At 44.3% G+C, this 26428-nt stretch overlaps 1 protein-coding gene across 3 annotated transcripts in view; it reads right to left on the reverse strand.

Annotated features, from left to right (window-relative positions):
- Window positions 1-26428, reverse strand: part of Epn2 (epsin 2) — a 65581-nt gene that overhangs the window by 30332 nt on the left and 8821 nt on the right. For all 3 annotated transcript variants that reach the window (XM_050163721.1, XM_050163720.1, XM_050163722.1), the window contains exon 2: window positions 1466-2226. In XM_050163721.1, the coding sequence (XP_050019678.1) occupies window positions 1466-2060 (595 nt within the window). In that variant the 5' untranslated portion in view covers window positions 2061-2226. The remainder of the gene's footprint in view (window positions 1-1465; window positions 2227-26428) is intronic.

Consider the following 26428-nt stretch of genomic DNA (forward strand, 5'->3'; position numbering starts at 1 on the left):
TCTACCCTGTTCATCAACTATGGTGGTTCTAGCTACTTTGTAGCCTCCACAGGAAGGTTCTTGAGGAAAATAAAACAATTCTCCTCTAATAGGCTGATCTTTTTAAATTTAGTTATTTATTTACTTTGGGGTGGAACTTAATCTAGGGAGATTTCAGGAGATTTAAAATTATCTTTGGGTATAAGTGATCTCATAAGTCATCATTACTTAGGGAAAGCAACTCAAACTCAAAAAAAAATACAATAACCATAAATACAACAAGAAAATGCTAACCTGTCAATCTAATAACTTAGAATTCCTAGAGGCAGGAAGCTTGACTTTGATATGCAAATCTCTCAAATAATACATTTCTCAAAATTCTAACAGTGGTCCAAAATCAGACTGAAACCTAACATACAAAAGCAGGAAGTGCTGGCAAGTAGCAAAACTATTAGGAACGAAAAGTGTTCTGCCATAGAAGTCATGCACATAACACATACCTGTCACCCAGCACTCTGGAGGTTGCAGAAGAAGACAGCAAGTTTGCAGTCAGCCTGACTACATAGGGAAACCCACTCTCAGAAAACAAAAACAAAAAAGGTTCTGTTATGCTGACATTATATACTAATCCCAAAGGTATTGTTTTGGAAACCTGTTTCTGCTGCCAGAAGATAAAGCTTATGCATACAAGGACTACCTGAGCCACCTTTCTCTCGAGTTCAGGGTCCTCAGTGGCTGCCCAGCCCTAAGAACAGAGGATAAACATTGTGCCTTGGATCACTTCCTGGCAGAGCCCAGGAGTCCAGCTGGATCAGAAACCAAACACCATTTCCTCTCCCTGAAACCTCTTCTGAATGGAGGACAAAGATCCAAAGTGATCCATCACATACAATCAGAACATACATCAGTCCTGTGCAGTGCAGACCCAGCCATGCAACCAAATCAAATTCCAGACTCTTTTCCACATGTGAGGATGTCTTGCTGAGCTATGGAGTGTTCCTCTATGGGTGAAACAGAGACATCCATCCTCAACACTCTGAATAATGAATCATAATGGTAAACACCAAGCCATTTCAGAGACCTGCAACTCAGTGGAAAGACACTGAGTTGCTTGAAGCGCAAGCTTGTTTCCTCCTGGCTACCAGGTATTTGGCTCCCTACAGGTCAGGGCAGGAGCAGGACAACTGCTTTGCTGACAGACATTCTTAGACAAAAAAAAAAAAAAGTCTGGTGAGGCTGTCCATAGAGCCCACTTTCTCCCAAGAACCTAAGAAGGATGGGCACAACCTTGCCTAAGACCCACAGAGCAGCCTGGGGACCAAAAGCCCCTTTGTGACTAACTCAATCTAGATCAAAGAAACTGTCACCTGGATGGTCAGAAGCTGAAAACTGAGGACAGAATGGAACCTTGTGACAGCCACTACTTTCTCAACCCCTGCACCTACGCTCAGAGCTTGAGCAAAGGTGGGGTACTTTAGTTACTCACAGCCATGGTAGGAGGCCGGTGAGCCCCCAGCCTTGCCATACTCCTGCTCCGAGTAGCTAGTAGAAAGGTTGGGCTGGCTAGAGCCACGGCCGAAGGTAATCTGGTTGCTGCCCACGCCAGTGGCCACCTGAGCCATGCGCTCTTTGGTTTTGAGAGCCTGGACCCTCTCAGTCTTCAATCGCTCCTCATCTTTGAGGAGAGCAACCAGCTGCTTTGATTTCTCTCGCACATTGATACCCTGATCTTTGCCATCACGGTCAATGTACTGGAAGTCCTTCAGAGTCTGAATGGCAAAGATGTTCTCACGGCACTGCTGGGCTACCCGCTCAGAACCAGTTTTGATAAGGTAGTCCAGCAGTGTCAGGGCCTTGTACACATGCCGCCAGTTCTTGCCATGGTCATTAAGTCGCTTCCAAACCATGCTCATGATCTCCGAAAAAGCCACTACATTGTAGGTCAGGTCAGCAATCTCGGTCATCAGAGAGCTAGATGGGCCCCACGGGTCATTGGAGGTGGCTTCCCGAACTTTGATTTCAGCCTCTGAGTAATTGTTCACAATGTTTTTCATCTGCCGTCTGATAGATGAAGTTGTCATTTTTATCTTTTGTCAGAAATATAAAGCCCTTCAAGAGAAACTTTTCTTTCCCCTGAGTCTGCACTCTAGGAAGAGCTTCAGTGTCGTAATGCAGAGGGAACAGAAAGATGTTCAACAGTCATTTCCTCCTCCAAGTCCTCAGGTCCCAGAAGCCGAAAGCCATGCCCTAGAAAGAAAAGGAAACACATTGCTTTGATAAGAACACTGGTGATGAGAGCCCAACACAAGCTGTATGAGAAAACACACCCTAGTTCCATGGATGCAATGCATCCATCCTGCTTTCAAAGCTAAATGACACATGCTAAATAAACCTTAAATTCAAGTTTAAACCTTAAACAAACATGGTCACATTGTTCCATCTCTTAAGGCTTTCAGTGGAGTGGTTACTTTGCAGACTATATGTTCACTACCAACCAAAAGCCAAATGTAGAAAACTCAGGATATTGAGCAAAATACTGAACTCTGGGCTACATGCACCTCACCACTGAGATGCACTGTCATCCAGTCCTGAGAGTTTTTTACATGTGGTGGCAAGAAAGTTTCATTTCAAGAATATCTTAAGACTAAAGTGCCTGTCCATGCCTTTAAAATTGGGTTTTGGTTCACAAGCCCCTAACTGCCTGAAAAATTCTCCTTAAGAACCATTTCTGTGACCCTAAATGCGAATTAGTGAAGTACTGACTGCTCTTCTAGAGCAAAGCTAACGACCTACAACACTACTACCTCCCATTACCCACCTACCCCAGCTTTCAGGAGCCAAGCATGTGGTCCGGGTCAAGTCTAACCCCTCATCTCAGAGGAGAGGCAGAAACCCAGAGCTAAAGTCACAGGCTCCAACCACATTCATCTCCTTTCCTCCTCCAGACAAGAAAGAGCTAGAGCAAGGTCCACAACTCCAGCATGAGGCACTGGTCCTAGAATACAGTGACCACAATCTATCCCATTCCCAGTGACTACCCAGCATCTAGCACTGTACCCAACATGGAATAAACAAGTATTCATATCCTCAAGGTCACAACTAAGCAGACGATAGTTTCCTCATTAGTGAGATTTAAAAAATAAAAAAAAAAAAAAAACAACCTCCCCTTTAATCAATCCCAGCATTCAGGAGGCAAAGGCAGGTGGATCTCTTGAGTTTGAGGTCAGTCTGGTCTATAGGAGCTAGTTCCAGGACAACTAAGGCTGTTAGAAACCTAAACCCAGAAGATTCCCAGGACAACTGAAAACTGAAGGGGAAGCAAGGGCTCTAAATCAGCCCTGTTACAGTTGCTCAGTCCCTGTGGCCTGTTGTCTAAGAGATGGTTCTTGCCATTACAGATGTAAAACACGCACTATAGAGTCTTACAGTTGGCTGGCTACTGCAACAGTCTAGGACCTTCCTCCCTACACATCCTCATGCAGCCCAGAACCTGGCATCTGCATGGACCTTCCTCTCCCTGGATTGCTGTGGTGTTTCTGTCAGAGAAACACCTGACATTCCTAGCTTCCTTCTCCAAGACTCAAACAGGCAATGGGCAAGTCAAAAATAGGCAAACGGAAAAGGAGACACAGAGCATACAGCAACATGGAGTAAGAAGAAAACAACTCAAAGCTTCAGGTGCCTTCTCTGCTCACTCAAATATGCTGAGGAGTCTGTCTCTGCCTGAGGCCACAGCATAGGCTTTTTCTGACAGCCGGCATGTTCTGCCTCTCTACCATCTGGTCAACTCACATGAATCACTAAAATTTATCAGAAGACAGATAAAATCTCTGTGACTATAAAATCAGAGGGATTGTACATTTGATTTAATTAGGTTTTTCACTCACAATGTGAAAAACTGCAAAAGAAGGGATAGTCCTCACAAAAGGAAAAAAGAAACCTCTGATTTTCAATGAGCATTTCTCTACTTAACCAGCTGTGCCAAAGTCAATAGTCCTGTTCAGATACACTTAATGTCTGGAACTCTGAGGTGTGCCACTTGATTTGGGACCCAGCAAACATGCCTAGCCTATCTTAGAGACCCAGGTTTAATTTCCAGGATCCACATGACAACCCAGGGAGCCTGAAGGCCTCTTCCAGTCTCTGTAGTACCAGACACGTGTGTGTGTGTGTGTGTGTGTGTGTGTGTGTGTGTGTGTGTGTGTGTGCGCGCGCGCGCGCGCGCGCGCGCACACACACACATACACCATACATACACATACACACACGTGGGCAAAACAATAAAAAATAAAAGTAAATCTTTAAGTTAGGTGGCAGCAGCTTACACCTTTAAAAACAGCACTTGGGGAGGCAGAGGCAGGCAGATTTCTGAGCTAGAAGCCAGCTTGGTCTACAGAGTGACTCCCAGGACAGTCAGAGCTGAATAGTGAGACCCTATTTCAAAAAACATTAAGTAACAAATAAATAAATCTTTAAAGAAGTTTCTCAAGCATGTGAAATAACCAGTTATAACCAAACCAAATGGATAAAATTCCAACCCACAGCAAAGCTGAACTCACCAGCTGTTCTGGAGAGTCATACCATGAGCAGTACGAACTTCAGGCCTGAGGCTGAAGTTCAGTGGCACAGGTTACTTAACCCATCCTGGGTTCTATCTCTCATTCAATACAAAGAAAGAAATGGGGGCATGGGGAGAAATGGGACTGAAGTTACTAACTAAGGAAGCTAAGAAGCAGAGATTTGAGTATCTGAGACCAGCCTCAGCTACATAATAAGATTTAAACTATTTGAGGAAGGAAAACAAAAAGGGGGGGAAAAAAGCATTCAGACTATGGGAGTTTTAAAGGCTCCAGCACTATCTTGTAACGGAAGGATACATATACCCTTTTCTACACAGACAGGCAATCTTGTTAAGTCCAAATTGTTCTTAAGATCACAGTTCCCCTGCCTCAGCCTCCCAAATTACATACGCTATCACACTTGGCTGATTAATACTTACTTTCTAGCCTGGAACTGAAATATGCATGTGAAGCAAGCATCCCCAACTACCTTGGACAATTATCAGTCTTCTTTGGGAAGTAGACAGAAGGAGGACAGGGACAGAGGTGGGGCCAATCAGAGCACTGGAAACCAGAATGAACCACCTGGAGATCTCTGACTAGGACTTCAAACTAGGAGAAAACCAAAAATGGTACTAAACGTCTGTAAGCCATGACAAGGCCAGAACCAGAGGCTATCAAAGACAGAAGACACAAGAGAAAACAAGGAGGCATTGCTGTTCTTTATTTTTTAAATACTGAGTCAATATCTAAGAAATTCGCAAAAGCACTTTTTTTGTTTGTTTCTTGTATATGTCAAATCAAAGGAAAGCAAATTTTAGAGGCTGAAACAAATGTCATTATTTTTTAAGGAAAGGAGGGCACAAGTCAAGACGTCATGTGAATCCCTGGGTCTGCCGTGCCCTGACTGCTCAGCCGCACCAGAAGTACTTTGTACTCTACAGTGGGGCACGCTGTAAGCAAACCTGAGAACACACAAAGGAAAAGCCTGAGTGGGCCGCAAATAGAAGCCTCGCTTCAAGCCACACTGGACTCTCAGCCCATAATCCTAGGCCGACATCAAGAGAACTTGGTACTCCCCAAGAATGCAGCACAGCCAACAAAAGTGGGGGCTACCTACTCTTGCAAATGGCCTGACAGGAAACAAAATAACCACTGTATCACATCTGTGGAGACTGGGAAGGTGAGTCTGACTTGTTTGAAAACTAGTCAGAATTCAAGTGACAGTGGGAGTTTAAAAAAAAAAAAAACCCTAAATAAAAACTCCAAGGTTAGAATGATGTATCTGGAAGCAAAAATAATCCCATAAAAGCGTGCGTATTTGTGCAGCTGGGTAAGGAAATGCCTTCCAACCTAGAACTGCTTAGCTCTAAGCAGCCCAGCAAGGGACCTATCAAAAATAGGGGCTGGAGTGATAGCTCAGCAGTTAAAAATGCTAGCTGTTCCAGAGGCTCCAGCACACACAAGGTAGCCCAAAACCACCTGTGTGTAGCTCCAATTCCAGGGACTTACATATCCCCTCTGGCCTCCATGGACACCATACATGTTACACATACATACATGCAGGCAAAACACCCATAACAGTAAATAAATAAATAAATAAATAGATAGATAGATAGATAGATAGATAGATAGATAGATAGATAGATAGATAAAAACAATCCCGAGACCCTCTACCATCAGTTGACACCAAAGCAGCTCTGTGGGTTACTATAATCGAGAGCCCATACCTACTGAGGGACACACTTAAATCTATCTGTCAACACTCCCTCCCCAAATCTAGCAGGCACAGTCATTCCCCAACGACACTGGCAATCCAGGCACAATCTAATTTCTAGATTGAGAATCCTTGCCTCAGATGAGAATTCAAACTGGGGCTTAGCAGCTTCTGTGACTTTACACATACTTCATCTCTCTAAAAGCATCTGACAGCCTGTGAAGTGGGTATGCCTACATTTCCACCAGTATCATGATAATGTGGTCCACATAGCCTATTTTCCAGAAGTTCCTGGAAACCTATTCAAAATCTTAAAGCAGAAACTGGGGAGCAGAAGGCACACTGAAGGGAAGACAGTTGCCAATGGCCATGTGAGGTACAGAAACAGGAAAGAGGTGTAACTGGTGATCCTTAATTAACTGGCTAACTCCTGTACATGGAGTCCATAAGAGGAAAAACCTATGTCTTCTTCAGGGACAAGTACCATGGTGTCCCTACAAGGAGGGTGCTGAGACCACACAGTTCATGTGACGGAGCCAAGCAGGCCCTCCAGAGGACAACAGCCCAGTCAGAACAATATGGACAGTGCCACATTCTTTTCAACAGTGATCATTTTAGTCTGAAGAGAAAGAGCTATTGTGGCTCTGCCTCAGCCAGGCTAGCTTTAACTTAAAGCCTCATAAACTGCTGCTCACACAGAGGAAACAAGTAAAAAAGGGAAAGTTCTTTATTCCTCTCAAAACACGAAAAAACAGTGGAATTCAGCCACAAAGAAATATCCTCTTCCCTAAAAGAACCTACCCACCTTCATTCTAGTAATTTCCTTGCTAAAAAGGTCAAATGTTAAATCCATGGTACGAAGGTGGCTTCAGGAAACCTTTACATTCCTAACTTTAAAAGGTCCAGGGGGAGGACAGATATGTCTGGGCTGGTCGATGGTGGGGCAGCATTCTAAATTTCCCTTCATAGAACCAAAGGGTATCAGTCCACCGACACCAGCATGGAGGGCTGACTGAGCAGGAAGACCCAAGCCCCATGTGGCTCAGCATCATACTTCAGGCAGGCAGGAGGTCCTCCCACAAGAACCAGACAGCATCCCTGAGGATCTAACAAAAAGAGCAGACAGGCACCACACTGCCTCCTGTGACTTCCATGTCCATAACTCTTCAAAAAACAGAAATCCAAAACAAACATATACATGAAGCCTTTTTTTCTCTTCAATAACAGGCTCTGTTTAGCCTTTAGGAAGAAAGCTTAGTGGACAGAACTTACACAATCATGAACTGCATCCAGAGACCTGGCTGGAGTTGTTGCTGTTAATCTAGAGGATATGATGAGCTGTGCCTCCCACTGGAGTAAAGGATAAAACACTCCTGACCCCTGCACAAAAGGGCCCCATAAACAAGACTCAACAAGAAACAAATTCTTTTATCTCTGGCCTATCTACCTCCCTAGATTCAAGAGTAGTTTTGCAAATAACCAAATCATGGGCAGTGTTATTAAAATCATGTAAAAAGGCATGCCAGATGGCGTGATGGAGAGCCAGGAGAAGAAGGTGGGAAACAAGAGACCAAGACTGAAGGCTGCGCTGGCCGAGCAGCTCCAAGGAGGCTAAGGATCAATAGATCTTGATGCTAAAACAATGGGATTAGACCAGATGCTCTCTGCTCAACCTGTGGCGAGGCAATGGATCTTTCTGTTAGCCCAGAGGCTCCCTGTGGGGAAGAGTGGATCTCTGCCTTCTATAAACACAAAGAGTAGCAGTCAAAACCTCACTCCTCCAGGCCAGCCTAGTCTACCAAGTAGATACCAGGACAGGCAAAGCTACACAGAGAAACCCTATGAGGGGAGAGGAAGAGGGACAGACAGAGAGGCAGGATGGAATTCCTCCAAGAATAGAATCACAAACTCTCCATTTGTAGCATGTTATGGGCCAGGGACAATTGCCCAAACCATACACACCTGGACCAGCCTCTTCACCTACGGGTAAGGCTGTAGATGGCCAATATTCATACTTCCACAACTGCCAAGTCAAAATGCTTGAAGAAATGCAGAGCAGCCTGGGAAAGTCTTAAGTCCCCATGCTTTTGTGCTTAATTTAGACCTTGCTGGTGACTGGTTGGTGCTAGTCTTTAGCTGTCGGCATCTCCTGAGGAGCCAGAAGGAGGAAGCAATATGGGTAAGAAGTAGAACTCTCAGCCACATGTCACAGTGGCTTCTGGCCCTTCAGTGATTTCACACCTTTCCCAAAGGTAGTGGGTGTCTGCCCAATTAAGGAAAAGGAGTGCTTGGCTCACTGCAATCCTGAAACTAGTACTTCTTAGGGTCAGCTTAGCCTCTGCCCAGAATGCTGTGAGGAACGGATAGATTCCTGTGGGTACCAAGGGAGTTACTTCTACAGGCTGCTGGCACTGGTGGCTGGCATCCCAAGCCTGCAGTTGGCTATGTGCCCCACTTCAGCAGTACTTTGAGCAAGAGGCAGAGACAGGGTGGGGATTCTCCTTACCAAGCTTAAATGACCTAAAGAAACCATTCAAAATGAAGCGCTCTGGGGAATGTCAGGTCTGCAGGTGGCTCTTTTGGTGCTACCTGTAACACTCCCTCTTCTTCCAGGCCTTTCCTCAATCACTAGACAATACCTGTCATCCAGAGAAGCCTCCCTGTTAGGCAGGCTCCATTAACTGTTTCCTCAACCATCTTCCTCCTTCTCAATTCCCACTGGTCTCAATCCCTATCATTTAAATGTTAGCTAATAGGGCTCCCTCAAAAAAAAAAAAAACAAAAGGCATTCTGTAGGCCCCTCTTCAACTTGACATCCCCCTATATACACACACACACACCCTCTCTTTGGTTTTGAGACGGGGTTTCTCTGTAACCCTGGTTGTCCTGGAATTCAATTTGTAGGCCAGGTTGGCCTCAAACTCGAGATCTGCCTGACTCAAGTATGCACCACAGACTCAGCATCACTTGCCATTGTCTTGTTCCCAGACTGCTGACCCCATCCCCTCCTCTAACCACAGTGATGACAGAGCCCCACCTGTCTCTACAACACTGTCTCTCAGTGCCTTCACCTCAATCTCAGTTAGTGACCAACAAAGACGTCAAAGGAAAGTCTAGAGTCTACAGTACTCTGCAGATTCAGGTACCCTGAGTTGGCACTGACACAGTGCTCCCACCTTCTGCTTCTCCCTCACTCAGTTTGGCCCTCTGAACTGCTGCGATGCCCAAAGTCAAACATCTGCTACACCCTGTCTCAGGGTCTGGACCTGGAGTCACTCTGTACCTTCCTAGCCTACACTTGGCAGTCCTGCTGACTGGTCAGTCTGGGCCACGTGCACTGGCTCAGCCAGACAGTTTTTCCTCCCACAATAGAATCTACTTCTTGCTATGTGGCCTAAGGGCAATGAAGTTCCTAGCTTCTCTAGCTAACAAAAGCAATATCAGTTGCTGCTGAATGCACCTAGCAAATGACAAGTATCCAAAGAACTCTTCCCTCCCGTGGGCCATAGACACATGTGTGTCCAAGAAGATATTCAGCAGATCCTGAGGACACTTGGCAGGAGACCTGGAAATTTCTCTCTCGAAGGAAGAGGGAAGCAATCTGGAAATATTTCTTTCCAGACCCAGTCTGGAACACTCTCTTCATCTGACTGCTCTCTAAATGGGCAGTCAACAAAACTATAAGAGTTCTAGAAAACAGAAGGACTAAACAGAAGTTATGAGCACTTACTACCCACCAGGAGCTGTTCCAAGGCACTGCAGGTATCTACCCTTTAATCTTCATAATCCTATATGAGGGAAATATCTCATCTCCATGAAAAATGGAGAAGAAGTCAACTCATAAAAAGGGTAAATAAGGGCTTGAGAGATGGCTCAGAGGTTAAGAGCACTGGCTGCTCTTCTAGAGGTCCTGCGTTCAATTCCCAGCAACCACGTGGTGGCTCACAACCATCTATGAGATCTGGTGCCCTCTTCTGGTAGGCAGGCATACATGCAGACAAAACACTGTATACATAATAAAAGGAAAGGAAAGGAAAAAGGAAAAAGGAAAGGAAAAAGGAAAGGAAAATAATTAGCCCCAAACTATACTGCCACCAGTGGCAGGACCAGCATAAAATCTCCAATCTCAGGTTTCTGGTCCTCCCTCCCTCCCCACCTCTCTCTTCTAAGACAGCATTCCTCTGTGTAGCCCTGGCTGTCCTAGAACTCTGTAGACCAAATTCTGTAGACCAGGCTAACTTCGAACTCAAGAGATCCACCTGCCTCTGCCTCCCCCACCTCCATGCCTGGCTTTCTAGTCTCATCTTTCTTTATGGCTTTAGACAAACTCACCACTCAAGAGTCTTAGAACTTTCTCCTGGTTAACTCTCAGCATAGATTGCTGAATATAAAAAGACTGGAGACTGTGTGACTGTTAACCACAACTACTTGCCCTTAGCTCAAAATGCCATAAACTCATAGCCTAGATAAAGATTTATATCAAAACTAATGCCAAGCTATGTCTAGCATGACCAACCACAGACTCACACCAGGGACATCTGTCTGATAAAAATCTTCTCATGTATCTGATATAATGAATCTAAGAATAATCTGTATCACATGAAAAAACAATACATGCTGTTAAGCAATCATTTCTGTACAAAGGATGAGCCTCATGCCTAATAAAGACGCATTCAGATGCAATTCCTTTGAGTCCTGTGTATGTCGTTCGCTGACTCCTTACCCACTTACTCCTGAGACCCTGTTCCGTCAGTTTCAGTGCCCCAGCTGAACTGGTTCGTAGCACTTTGTCATCTAAACATCACAGAAAAACAGGAAGCTTCCAGATACTGGAAGGTAAACTTCCCTTCCTGGTAGTCTATTGCTGTTCAGCACTGACTGATGTGCTGGCGTGCGTGCATATGTGTCTGTGTCTGTCTAGGCCAAAGGACAACTTTAAGTGTCAGTTCTCTCTCCTTCCACCAACTAGTTCCAAGATTTCAGACTGTCAGAGTTGGGGACAAATGCATCTTACTTGCTTAGTCATCTCATCGGCCCTTAATTTTTTTTTTTTATTAAGGTCTTACTATGTAGAACAGGCTGGCCTGTTATTTTATTAGGGTCTTACTATGTAGAACAGGCTGGCCTCGAAAAGAAGAGATCTGCCTCTGCCTTCTGAGTGCTGGAATTAGAGGTTTGTGACATCATACACGGTCTGCCTTCCTTACTCTCAAATATCAGCACTGGTAGGCCCAGGAAAGGAGAGAACAAACACCCATGTCTTCTTGCTGCTTTTTTGATTACATAATGTTCTTTAGGTATGCTGGGTATGAACAAGAGATTATGGGCAAACCATGTGTACAACACAAAGCAAGTGAGCCCTGGGGCACCATGGCCCACAAGGGCTGAAGGATAGATCAAAAGAAGAACTGCTTCCCTACCCACTTCTCCACCTTGAAGCAAACAGCTTGGGGTCTGGGTCTTCGGTCCCTTGCTTTACTTACTTACTTTATTATTTATATGCATGAGTGTACGGGCACACATGCAAGGCACACACGGAGGTCAAAGGACAACTTTTTGGAGTTGTTTCTTTTCTTCTTACCATTACATGGCCTCCAGATTATCAGGCTTGTTGTGCAGCCTTTACTGGCTGAATTATCTTGATAAATATACTTTAAAAAAAAAAAAAAAAAGAGCTCAGTGGTGGTGGGCCATGCCTTTAATCTCTTTAAATCCGAGGTCAGCCTGATCTACAGAGTGAGTTCCAGGACAACCAGGCTAACAGAGAAACCCTATCTTGGGAGGGAAAGGGTAGGGTGTACTTTGTCACTGAGACTAATCTCAAATGTCTGTGCTCAAGCTAGATTCTTCAGTAGTTTGGACTATATATGTGGGCAGCCCCCACCGTGGATGTGTCTAGTCCCTCTTTGGCTTTATTATGACAACAACTATACATGACATTGCAAACCTAAACAACCACTAATTTGTGTCCAAACTTCATCCCATCAGTCCATACAAGGTACAGCTCAACCACCTTCAAGCAATTTGTGAGTCTAACATCATGCAGCAGCAGGTGTACACACTCCACTTCTGCCTCTGCTGTCAGCACAGCACTGTAACATACATGTATCTCAAGGCACATCTATGCTGAACCTTATAGAGGCACGTTCCCAGAACTGTTCACTCCTAAGGTCAAAGTGCTTTTTGCACTGTATTTTAAACTACTTTCAGCTGATAGTAAATGACAGACACCCTCCACAGTGGAAGAAGGCAAGGCCACTAAATACAAGGGATTTCAGAACATGTAAGATATGCCTTTTTTCTGGGTTGAGGGCAGCATCCCCACACAAGACAAAACACTTAAGTGGGTACTCCAGACAACTGGTGAGCAGACAAGCAGGCAGGGCTTCAAGTACCCCCTTGTGGCCCTGCCCAGGAGAAAAGAGACTGAGCCAAGTCTCATGGAAAAAGAAGGGAACGTTGGCAAGGCATGGAGATGGTGGTGGAGGAAGCCAGCAAACTAGCATGCCACAAAACAGGCCCCCAGCGCCCTCACCAAGCAGGCTAGCCAGTGCGGGTTTACCAGCCTGCCATTCACCTTCAAGACACTTGTCATTTCCTCCCCTAATAGTGCCAATTGCTAACAGTGAGTCTTACCCACACTGGACCCTCTTAGGAATGAAAACCTATTACTGCTTAATATTTGACTTTTGTAAAAGATTTTTTTATATGTAGACATGTTTGCCTACATGTACATACCTATACCACACACATACCTACTGCTCTGAGGTAATCTGAAACTAAAGTTACAGACAGTTCTGTGCTGCCATGTGGATGCTAGGAACTGAAGCCAGGTCGTCTGCAGCAAGTACTCTTAACCACCGAGCCATCTCTCTAGCTGTGACTTTCTTTACTAAATAACTTGCTTTAATATGTCCATTTTGAGTAACAACATAAATGAAATCAGTTATCATCACTATGGTACGGAAAGGTAGTGTTTTTATTGAGCTATGACTCACACAGCAGAAAACTCACCACCCTAAAGCACAAAATTGTTTTGTTTCTAGATTATTTATAATTAGTGCAAGCAACACTACCTAATTTCAGATCATTTTCCTCTTCCTCAAATCTCCTGGATTCACTACTTGTTGTTGCTCTCTACTCCCTCCAGAGTACCTAGCAACTACAATTTATTTCCTGTCTCTATGTATTTGCTTATTTATGGTTCTTTATTTCATAGATATAAATAAAATTAGACAATAATATATGGCCTTTTATGTCTGTTTTTTTATTATTCAGCATTCTATTTTCAAGACTCATATAGTCAGGTGTGGTAACACATACCTTTAATCTCAGCACTTGGGAGACAGAGGCAGAAGGATCTCTGTGAATTCAAGGCCAGCCTGGTCTATACCACAAGTTCCAGGACAGTCAAGACTACAGATACCTCATCCCCCAAAAAGTGAAGACTCATCCATGCTGCATCAGTTAACCATTCTATTTTATGACTTAATGACTCGCTGTTACACGGATGTACCACATTTTGTTTATCTATTCACCAGCTGATCAACCTTTGGGGCTACTATCAACAATGCTGCTATGAACATCTACCCATATTTTCTCCCTTCTGGATATACTATAAAGGGTAGCACTGCTTAGTCCCTATATTTACTATTCACCTCTGAGGAACCCAAGTATGGGTGTATTTTTAAGATAAAGAACTATTAAAACTACCACTGAACTGCGTAACACTGAAAGTATTTTAGGAAATACTGCCAAAGACAAAGGTACTAAAGCTGGGTTTGTTTGGTTTAGTCAGAATGGTATTTCTGAAATTTTCATCAGGGAGTATAGACAGAGGCCAAGTGGGAAGAATGAAGACGGGAGGACACCACTTGACTGCCACAATGAGAAGAGCTGGGTGGGGCAAGAAGTGAGAAAAGGCAGGGAAGCCATCAAAATGGTGAGGAAAGACTTCCAATAAACCATACGTGGTAGTCCAAGGCTCCTAACAGCAAATAAAGATGGCGAGGCCTCGGAGGAAGTAGAAGCATAGTTTCTACATCACTCACTAAGAATGACAGGCCTGAAAACAGAGATAGCAAGCGGCAATTGGTACTGGGAGAGGCAAGGGAGGAGCCTGGGGGCTAACATGTTCACCTGGGAGGAACAAGGCAGGACAAAGAGAAAGGCACCAGGATACAGGGTGCAGAGGGACACACTTTGTTTACACACAGCAAGACATAGAGAAGATCTGCCTTCTACTAAGGACCCCCAAGAACAGTACAGGTGCTCTGTACACATGCAACTGTACATCCATCCCACAGCAGAACTGACAGCCCCAATGCTACCAGGGATTCCCTGCCTGGCATCTACCACCTGGCTAAGCTAAGGCCTCAGCCAAATATCCAGGAACTTGCCTAGACTTCCAGCACTGTCTGCACCCTCCCTCTTTCCTCCTGCAACTCCAGAAATGAGACTGTTAGGGGACAATCTCCACACTAATTCAAACCAAGCCTGGCCAAGTGCCTGGTATACATCTACTACAAGAATGGGTGCCGGGCGGTGATGGCGCACGCCTTTAATCCCAGCACTTGGGAGGCAGAGGCAGGCGGATCTCTGTGAGTTCGAGACCAACCTGGTCTACAAGAGCTAGTTCCAGGACAGGCTCCAAAACCACAGAGAAACTCTGTCTCGAAAAACAAAAACAAAAAAACAAAACAAAACAAAAAAGAATGGGTGACACCTCACGGTCATGGATCCAGTCTACCTACTCACATTCTTCCCATCCTCCCTACTATGAGCTCACCAACCCTTCATACCCTCACCAAATTTCCAAAGCAAGGCCCATTAAGAGCTCACCCTGAGTATAAAACGTGCCTATCAAGAACAAAAACAAAAAACTGGGTGTCTGTACATCACTCAGGAGGTTTATGTAGTAATGCCATGAGTGTAAGGCCGGTCTGCTCTACATAGTAAACTCCAGGCCAATTTAGTCTCAGATATACAGATCTTGTCTCAAAAACAAAACAAAAAAGCCTATCATGATATACAGATATTGTTACAGCTTTAAAACAACTCAAGATTACTATCTACCCACAACTAGTCACCACCAGGAAATTAATTTATAAAATGGGACCAGTCCTCAAGCATCAGTAAAGTTAGGGCTTGGGAGTTATGGAGAGAAAGGCTAACAGCACTTGCTTCGGTTATAGGAATCCCCAGCACCCTGAAGGATTCTGATTGGCCTCTTCTATTTCTTCACCATACTCCTCCAGAAGAAAAGCAAAACAGCAGGCTAACATGGAACAGGAGATTTTTTTTAGTCTATTTCACACTAAATTTAACAAGCATAAACAAACAGAAGTTTGCATACCATATTTTTTTTGTAATTCTTAAAAGATTAGAAGTATGCTGCCAAATGTCAAAACAAAGTATCAAAAGGAAATCAAAGTTGTTATTTTCCTTTTGGTTTTATATTCATTGGCCAAATGTTTTTATTCAGTGTTTACACTGTCATTGTCCCACTTTGCTTAGAAAAATAATAATCTAAGGGTGCATTTCCAGCACTGACAACTGCAAGTTACACAGATCTACATGACCAGTGGCTTCTTCCTGTGCCCAGACATAAACCACTCTGCTTTAGAAACTCCAGCAATGAGGCCAACAAAGAACAGCTGATTTGTCCACAAAATGTGGGTGGTTGCACATTGGCCTCTCTCACTCCAGCTCCTCTCTCCTTTGAGCTGTGCTGGGGAGAACAAGACCATGAGAACTGGGTTGTCTTGAAACGTCTTCATATGCCTTCCAAGAGAACCTAAGACCTCAAGAGCCTACAGCAAAGCCACAGCTCCTCTCCTGCTGTTCACATGTACTTAGGTCAGTGTCTACTACCTACCTGAGTGCTAAGCACTATGTGACCAGAGCTGACTCAAGTAGCCCCAAGCACTGGGTCTGAGACTCTGCTGGGGAAGCACTTCATGAACTAAATGGAGCCAGTGCTGATGAGTGAGGCATTGTGCTCACTAATAAGTCACATATGGGACCACCAGACCTCAACTCCAGTTCGGTTCTGATCAAGTTCTGCAACTCATAACACAACCAGCCTATGATCCACAAATAGAAAAACTAAAGGGCTGGAGAAATGGCTTAATTGGTAATATATACCTAGCATGCACAAAGCATAAAACTGGGTATGGTGGAAGTGTTAGGATCAGAAACCCAAGAATCTCGAGAGATGGTTCAGCAGTAAGAACACTGGTTTTTCTTCCAAAGGACCAATATTCAATTCCCTACACTCACATCGGGTGACCCACAACCACGTTTAACTCTAACACCAAGGAACTCCAATGCCCAACAGCCTCTTTTGGACTCCAGACACACACATGTACACAATAAAAAAATAAATCTTAACCAGACATAGAGGCTCACTCCTTTAATCCCAGCACTTGGGAAACAGAGGCAAACAAACCTTTGTTGAGTTTGAGCCAGTCTGGTTTATACAGTGAGTTCCAGGGCAGCCAGTACTACATAGTTCCTGCCTCCAAAAAGAAAAAGAAAAAAATAAATATTTAAAAATTAAAAATATATACACAGTCCTTCAACATGTGATAGTATGATAAGCTCAATTTCATAAAAATGCAAATTAAACTATATTGGGATACTGTTTACACTTGCTAGGTTGGCAGGAATCTAAACATGTGACTACACCTGAGGCTGGCAAGGCTGTGGGGGAAATAACAGCTACATTGCTGGTGGGAAGGCAATGTGGACACTCGGGAGAAAAACTGGGTAATCTGTCGAAAGTCTCTAGGTAAAGATGCCTGCCACCAGGCTTGATTTTTTTAGTTAAATCCCTAGAACCCACACAGTACAAAAAGAGAAGCAACTCCCAAGTTGTCTTCTGACCTCCATAGAAGATAAATCAATAAATGTAATAATAATAATAATTAAATAAATAAGGCAGAAAGTGAGAGAAAGACACCAGATGCTGACCTCTAGCCTGCCTAAGTACATGAGCAAGCACATCAGCAAATCCCCAGGAGTGTGCGAATATGCAAGCACGCACGCACATGCGCACGCCCGCACACAAACACACACAAAACTGCACACTCTTGATCCTACCTCATCTCTGTGAGTTCCAGGCTATCCAGGGCTACATAGTGAGACTCTGTCCCCAAAAAAATAGCAAACAAAAAAAAATAATTCAAAATGGAGAGAGAGAAAATGAGAATGTTGAGGTTTATAGACAATATGCTATCTTTATCCAATAAAAAGGAGGAAAAGAGCTGGGTTTAGTGAACATATTTTTAATCCCAACATTCAGGAGGCAGAGAGGCAAGCGGAGGCAACCAGTGCTACTCAATGAGCTCTGTCCCAAAAATAAAGAAGGAAGAAAAAACCCACACGACCATGTTATATTTACATGAACACTACTGGAAGGGTACTATACTACCAAGTAGTTACCAAGGAAAATGGCAGGCAGAACACAGGTGATCAGGACTGAAAGGAAATTCTCCCCCTTCCCCTTTGGTTTTTTATCAAGACAGGGTTTCACTGTTTAGCTCTGGCTGTTCTGAAACTTGCTTTGTAGACCAGACAGGCCTCAAACTCAAAGATCCACCTGCCTCTGTCTCCCGGGTGCTGGGATTAAAGGCGTGCACCACCACCACCCGGCTTTTTTTAAAAAAAATATATTTATTTATTATGTACACAAGGTCCCTCCTCCATGTGCCTGCACACCAGAAGAAGACACCAGATCTCATTATAGATGGTTGTGAATCACCATGTGGTTGCTGGGAATTGGAACTCAGGACCTCTGGAAGAGCAGCCATGGTTCTTAACCTCTGAGCTGTCTCTCCAGCCCCAGGGAAATACTTTCTAAAGTATACTTTTTTTTAATGACATTTATTTACTTATTTGGCGGGCACACATGCCACAGTGCATATGTAGAAGTCAGAGGACCACTTAAATGCTATCTCACCAGCCTCCTGATGTATTTTAATAACCTTTCATTTTAGAACTGAACATTTCATTAAAAAAAAATTCAAAAGTCCTATCCTTTGTTTGTTTGTTTTTCAAGACAGGGTTTCTCTGTGTAGTCCTGGCTGTCCTGGAACTTGCTCTGTAGACCAGGCTGGCCGTGAACTCAGAGATCTACCTGCCTCTGCTTCCTGAGTGCTGAGATTAAAGGCCTGCACCACTACCACCACCTGATTTCATTTTTTTTAATTTAAAAAAAGAAAGCCAGAGTCATATTAAAATCTTTAACCAACAAACCTAGATGCCAGCCCAGACCCCACTGTGATCTCTGCACCCTGCTGTGAGGAGGGAGCTAGGCACCAACAATGACCAGCTAGGGCAAGGAACCCAGGCCTTCCTAAGTCTGTCCCTCTCTTGCTGAGGGTCCCCTTCAAGTCCTCCCAGCTTCACACTCAGTGGCTTCTCCACAGTCACTATAGCCAGGCCTTCCGTCTGGTAGACCCGTGTACAAACTCTATGCAGTGCACATCCTAAGCAGGTCTGTGCACCAGCACAAGGTTACACCAGACTTCTATGCCTATCTATCACTATCAGGCCTGGGCTAAACGGAAGATGCCTCCCTCTCCACAACTCCGTAGACACAACACACAAGGACAACCAGCGTATCCTTCCTTTGAGCAGATGGGGAGGGGCTGCTACACCAAGTGCTTATCTAGGACGCACCCCAGGCAGCCCTTCGCTTTCCCCTCTATTACTGCACACAGCTAAGTGGCCTAAGGCTCACAGGATAGCACATCACCAAGCCACTGTTCTCAGTCACCATCAGCCACATCAAAACCATACTTCCACATCACCCAACAGAAAGAGAAAACCTCAGCCAAGCTATTCCAAACTGTTTCCGAGGGCCTCAGCGGTCAGAGAGTAACCACAGACTGAGCTTTCCAGCCAAGGGGGATATTTATTTCCCCTTTTTGAGCTTTAAACTGGTTGGTCTTTTTTCTAAATAAACGTCTATAAATCTTTTATGATAGCTTTTGTATGTCTAACAAAAGAGTTTTTTAAATAGTCGATGTACTTTTTGCTGGACACATGGTGCACAGGTGCCTGCCACCTTCCTTGTGGTCAGTCTTTGGGAAGATCAGCATCTCTACACTGGGGTGGCTCATAGAGAGGCCCGGTGATCTAGCACCACTGCATTAGATAAATCCAGGATTTTCCCACCACAAAGGCTATTCACAGGAATTCACACAACTCAGACCTATCCACATGCAGAATGAGTGCCAAGGTCCCCAGAAGGAAATGACTAGGCACAGCACAGAATGTCATGGAGAGGCCTGGTTGGCCCAGAGCCTGCTCCAGCTCCCTGCTTGCACCACAGTTGGCCTCAGGCAAACACATTTCCTAAGCAACAGGCCTGTTTTCTTCTGGGGACTCCTGTTTAAAAAAAAAAAAAATGTAATAGACAGAGTAAAAAGGATCAACCTCTGTCATCAAGCCAATCCCACCTACCAAAGGGAGAGCACATACCCAGAGAAGATATTTCTGATCCAATGCTGCTCTTACTTGGGACTGGAAAGTCTCTGGATGCACTAGGTGGTATGTGGCAAGTAACCCTTTCCTTTATACCATGGGGACAGAAAAAATGAAGCTCAGTGACTATTCAGTAACCTTGCCCAAAGAGCCAGTGTACCACATTCTGGAAGCCTCCAACAAGCTTGCAGCAATGCCAATGGTGCCTTACTCTTCCCACCCTGCTACTCTTCCTCTACACCTACAGCTAGCACAGTACCACAGTACCCCAAACTGCTGCTCATTCCTTCTACCACAATACTTCAAGGTGGCTGCCAAGTGCTCTGTCTCTCACAAAGACTTTCTCCTGTCTGCCCCAAGCCTCTCAGGGCTTGCTAACCCCACAAGGGAGTGATGGAGCATTCACCAGCTCTCCTAGAAAAAAGAAAAGCAATGCAGGTCTCCTCACAGACAGTGAGCTACCAGGACCCCAAGGGTAGGAGAGTGGGAGGGTGGTGGTAATAAACAGACTGACAGAATAAGCCGGAACTCAGTTAACAGTAGTCACAGTTGGGAATGTCAGGTATGGGTGGAGTCCAAAGGTTGGTGTCAGGTGTCTATCACCTTTTTTGTTTTTTTGAAATAGTCTCTCAGTGAACCCAGAACTCACTGTTTTGGCTAGATTTGCTGGCCGGGGAGTCCCCAGGATCCACCTGTGTCTATGTACCCAGTGCCAGGTTACAGGCACCTGTTGCCACACCCAACCTTTCCCTAGATGCTGGTGATCTGAATTCATGTCTTTGTTTTTTGTTTTTTCAAGACAGAGTTTATCTATAGCTGTGGAACCTGTCCTGAACTAGCTCTTGTAGACCAAGCTGGCCCCAAACTCACAGAAATCTGCCTGCCTCTACCTCCTCAGTACTGGGATTAAAGGCATGTGCTACCCCCCACCCCGGGCTGAACTCAAATCTTTGTGATTGCACCGCCTTGGTACCTAAGAATGCAAACCTTTCCATCATGGGGTCTAATGAAAACACAGCCTGTCCCCCAAAAACGCAAGAGCAAAGCAAAGTCTCAGACTACTGAGCATGTCCTCCACCCCAGGACTGAGAAGGTCCTGTACTCATCCTAACCCAACAGCTGTGGCTTGAGCAAAAAGGGGAGGCTTTCCACGGAGGAGCAGTATCCTCAGCAGTTCCTAGCTAACAACAGCCCAAAGAGGCCTGAGCCCTCATGCACTTCAAAACTTCAAATGTGTGTGTTAAAAACAAACAGAAACAAACCACTCCCTACTTCTCAAGTAACACTTTCTTCTTCATCCATGTATCCTATTAAGCATCATTTCAAATTAAGCAACATGTAGTTAAATTAAAATAGCAACTATTTACAATAGCCAGAATTAAAACTTCAAATGAAGGTAAACAAGCTGTCATCTACCCATAGATTACTTAATAATAATAAGGAATAAAGTGCTGATCCATGCTACAACATGAAAAAAAAACTGGAAAGAAACCAACCAGAAAGCCACATGATAAAAGATGCTGGGCACAGGGAATTTCTGAATCAGGCAAACCAGAGTTAAAAAACAGATCAGTGATTACGCAGGCAAGCCTCTACCCCGAGTCTAACATGGTTATAATGGTAAATTTTATAAATTTTGCCGGGCGGTGGTGGCACACGCCTTTAATCCCAGCACTTGGGAGGCAGAGGCAGGCAGGCGGATCTCTGTGAGTTCGAGACCAGCCTGGTCTACAAGAGCTAATTCCAGGACAGGCTCCAAAGCCACAGAGAAACCCTGTCTCAAAAAACCAAAAAAAAAAAAAAAAATTATAAATTTTATGAATAATTTTTAGTAACAAAATTAAAATATCAACTCTTATTAATGTTTTGCCTTAATAAAAGTGATAACAAAATTCAACCCAAATCAGTATTTTTGCATAGTCATTATTTCACAACTGGAAAAGTCAGCTTTGAACATGGAGCATATAAAAATCTTCATTAGAGCCAGGTATGGTGGCATACGCCTTTCATCATAGGAAGGATCTCTGAGTTTGAGGCCAGCCTGGTCTAAGAAGTAAGTACCAGCAATGCCAGAGCTACACAAAGAAACCCTGCCTCAAAAAATAAATAAATAAATAAATAAATAAATAAATAAATAAATAAAGCGGCATTAAATAGGCACGGTGGCATATAACTTACTAAAATCATGTTTTATTTATTTAGGTTATTTTGAGATGGGGTATCTCTACAGAGCCTAGGCTCTCTAGAACTGGACTCACTATGTACACCAGGCTAGCCCTGAACTCTCAGATCTGCCTACCTCTGATTCCTGGGTGCTGGAATTAAAGCCATTTGCCACCAAGACGCAGAGGCAAGTCAATGAATTTCTTTGAGTTCTGGGCCAGCCAGAGTTACCATAGTAAGACCCTGTCTCAAAACTAAATTAAAAAAAAAAAAAAGTGGCTAGAGTAATGGCTTAGTAGCTAAGAGCACTAGATTTTCTTCCAGAGGACCCAGGTTCAGCCAGCTCACAACTGTCTGGGACTGAAGACACCCTCTTCTGGCTTCCAGGGGCACTGTAATACACAGACATATATTCAAGCAAAATACTCAGACACACAATAAGATAAAATCTATAATAGTAATAATAAATAGAGCTGGCCATGAGCACATGCCTTTAATCTCAGGACTACGGACAACAAAAAAAGGTGAATCTCTATGAATTCGAGATCAATCTGATATATACATATTGAGTAATAAGATAGCCAAGACTACATAGAGAAACAAAACAAAACAAAATAAATGGATAAATAAGAATTCGCAGCCCAGCATTGGTAGCATAGCACTTGGGAGGCCGAGATAGGTGAATCTCTGAGTTCAAGATCAGCCTGGTCTACAGAACAAGTTCCAGGACAGCCAGGGCTACACAGGACACCCTGGGAGAGGGATAAGAATTAAATGGGGGCTGGGCGGTGGTGGCGCACGTCTTTAATCCCAGCACTCGGGAGGCAGAGGCAGGCGGATCTCTGTGAGTTCGAGGTCAGCCTGGTCTACAAAGGGAGTTCCAGGACAGGTTCCAAAGCTACAGTGAAACCCTGTCTCGAAAAACCAAAAAATAATTAAATGGGCCCATAATAGAAGCTGGGTATGGTTGTGTTCACACTTATAAACCCAGTCCAAGCTGAGAGTTTGGAGAATCACTGAGTCACAAAATAAGACCTGTCTCAAATAAAAAGGACAGTGGTCAGTCTTCACTTTTTTGTAGAAAGTTCAAATCCATTAAAAATATAAATCTAAGCCATTAGCAATAAAGTTTGGGGTTTGCTTTAGAATAATCCACTGGAGAAATCTAGATTTAAAAAGTTGAAGCTGATGAGTTTCACTAAATTATGCTGTTTTCATTTAACTGAATCCTCCATAATGAAGCCAAATTTGTAATGAAGTTTCTGGATTCTATTCTAAATAGATAAAAGCATCAAGTGCCCTTAGCTGTCAAATGCCAAGGGCTCTTGCCAAATGTTCCCACCCTGAGCCAGGAGTTTAGAGTTATTTAACGCATGTCCCTCTATAGGAGGCCCTTCAGAAGAAAATCAGGGTCCCAGTTCACACTGCCAAGCAGGAGTACAAGGAAGTAGCTAGCTCAAACCCTCTAGAGGCCTGTTGAAATGTCAGTTATCAACTAGGTTCAGGCAATGTCTGGACACAAGGGGATCTTTGCCGGAAATGCTTTTAACAAGAGCTCCAGAAACAGCCCTTCAAAAACAATGTAAGCAGATGAGACCTCCAGCCTGGAGACTAAAGGAAACAGACTCCACCCCCACATGCAGGAGCACCCTGATACTGTGACTGCCCATTCTCTTGGTTCTCTTCCTTCCTCTTTAGAGCTAGTCTTTACAAGGAAGGCAGTCTACCAGTTTCCTGTCACATTCCCTGTATCTAGGAGAGTACTTGGCACCAAGATGTCTGACCACAGGCTTGTGTATTTTTTGACTTTTGATGGAAATGGCTCCAGAAGTACCTAATAAGAACTCGCTTTTCATGAACTCCAAGAACGAAAACCCAGAGAAAGGTACCAGAATATACTACAGACTATAGTTAGGTGCCAAAAAAGGGGGAAATGGGAAACAAAGAGTCACAGCACAAACAATATCACCTAAAATAGCATCAGAGACAGTACATGACAAAGGGCTTTGGGTCAGGAGGACATGGAACAAAGGGAGCCAGGTAGAACAGAAGGAGAGACTTTGGGACAAGAGTCTAGGGACAGGAAATGAGGTAAAGTGCTAAATGAGCTAAAACAAGGAGGTGGTGATAAGCTCAGCCACCCCAGAGAACACTGTCAAAACTGGACCTGGTAAGTCCTTGTGTTCCCAGAGTGGGAGAACAAGCAGAGAAAGAAAATGAGTGGGCACCATGGGAGAGCTGGGGCCTATAGAGAACTGGCACTCACAAGCCCCATCTAGAGATGGCGCCCACACTGGCTCTGACCCACTGTTGCCAAGCAACAGTGCAGCCTCCAACTGCTAAGTGTTCTGATTTGTCCATGAAGCTGCAAGTGTGGAAAGCTGCACAGGGTCTGATTTTGATGTTGGAACTATAGTGGACAACTAATGGCCTCCCAAAGGCCAATCCCAAAGATATCCACAGCCTAGTCCAAGAACCTGTGAACATGCTAGATTACAGTGCAAAGAGGCAGCATTCTCCCCAACTCTATAGATAGGGAAGACACTGAAGCACCCAGTGGGTCACAGGTCCTTGAGGGGAGGTGTGAGGCAGGTGAGGCAATGTCACACTGATGCTGTGAGATGCTCAGAACAATCACAGCTGGCTGAGATAGAGCCATGAGCAAAGAAATATGGAAGATCTAAAAGCCAGTAAAAGTAAAAGTGGTTTCCTCAATCCACATCAGGACCAACACTGTGGCCTGAACCCCCAGGACAAGCAGCAAACTGAGGCAGCACCCAAAAGAAACACCACAAATAGAACCATGCCAGATCACCCTGCGGTTCAATCCTCCCCAACAGCTTTCCCCTTATCCATACCAAGAACTTCAGGCCAGGATCATCTCATCTCCCTGATACCCTGTATCCAGTCAGGGACAGTGTCTCTGGGGGACACTGTCTCAAGCGTACCAGAAAGTTTCTTATCTTCACCACATAGCCATAAAATTCGCCAGGGATTTCTAGAAAACACCACTCTTCTAAGTGTGGGCATTCTGGTTCCAAAGGACTATTCATGTCACATCAGCACCCGCACATGAGAAACTATCATTTTGGCCCTGGGAAACTGGCCTGGAAAACAGGGTAGGACAAGAACTCTTTCAGCCCCACCCTTCTCACTGCCACTAAACAGAGTGCCCCTGTCAAGTGTTCTAGGAGAAGCCTCAGACCCTCGAGCCCTGTTGCCAGGTGCCCAGCACCTGTAGAAAGATGGCATTTTGGCTGATCTTACTTAACACAGCAACCCATTTCAGTTAAGTTCTGTTGCTTTCGGCAGAGAGAGCTGTTCAGGTAAGGAAGGGCTGGAGGATCTACAGCATTGACCACTCACAACACCAGAAGACTGAAAACCACACCAATCCAATCTTATCCAGTTTCTGCCAGGCCTGCCTAGGTCTTCCTTTCCCTCTCCAGCCCTTGCACAACACAGCACCATTGGCTCTACTCCTTTCCTCTATCCCCATTAACTCCATACTTTCAAGATTCAACTTCCAGATGGCTTGTTTCCTATGATGCTTTCTCTGACCCTGGATTCCACCAATGTCTAACAACACCTTTTACTTTTCTACCTACCTGATGATATACCCAGGGCAGACATTATTTCCCACTCTATCAAGAGTCAACATCTACAGACCCAAAGACATTCAGGCAGGGACTCACGCATGAATCCCAGCAGGAAACATAGTACATGTGTGTAATAAGCATTAAATAGGGCAAAAATTGAACTATCTTTTTGTCCAAACACCGTAAGATAGGCATTAAATATATTAGGTAAAAACCTCACCTGTTATTTGTGACTAGTAACATTAAATATCAAAGCTAAAAACTCTTCAGTACAACTGTCTTGAACAAACTTACTTTTAAAAATATATGATTTGATGGCTGGAGAGATAGCACTGGCCACTCTTCCAGAGAACTTGGGTTCAGTTCCCAGCACCCACATAGCAGCTCATAACTATCTGTAACTCCAGTTCTAGGGTACTTGGCACTCTCATACAGTCATACATGCAGGTAAACACACCAATGCACACAAATTTTAAAAAATACATATGATTTGCTGAGCACAATAGCACACACCTTTAAACCCTGCACTTTCAAGACTGAGGCAAGAGGATCACAAGTTCTCAAGTTTTAGGTCAATCTAAGCTATATATAATAAGACTTTACTTAAAAAATGCAAATATTGGGCCTGGAGAGGTGGATCAGTGGTTAAGAGAACTGGTTGTCCTTCCAGGGTACCCAGGTTCAATTCCCACCACCCAGATGACAGCTCCAGGGATCTGACGCCCTCTTCTGGCCTCCAACAGCACCAGGCAAGCACAAGGTATATAATATAGAAGCAGGCAAAACATCCCTAATACAAAATAAATAATTTTGCAAATACTGCCTGCTGAAATCATTAAAACAATCTGGAGTATGAAAAGGAACCCTTGATGGAGAGATAAGAACCAGCTCTACCTGCTCCTTGCCTGGGGCTCAGGTGG

The sequence above is a fragment of the Alexandromys fortis genome, unplaced genomic scaffold (assembly GCF_014885135.2).
Source record: "Alexandromys fortis isolate MF-2015 unplaced genomic scaffold, M_Fortis_MF-2015_v1.1 scaffold_149, whole genome shotgun sequence".
Taxonomy (NCBI): Eukaryota; Metazoa; Chordata; class Mammalia; order Rodentia; family Cricetidae; genus Alexandromys; species Alexandromys fortis.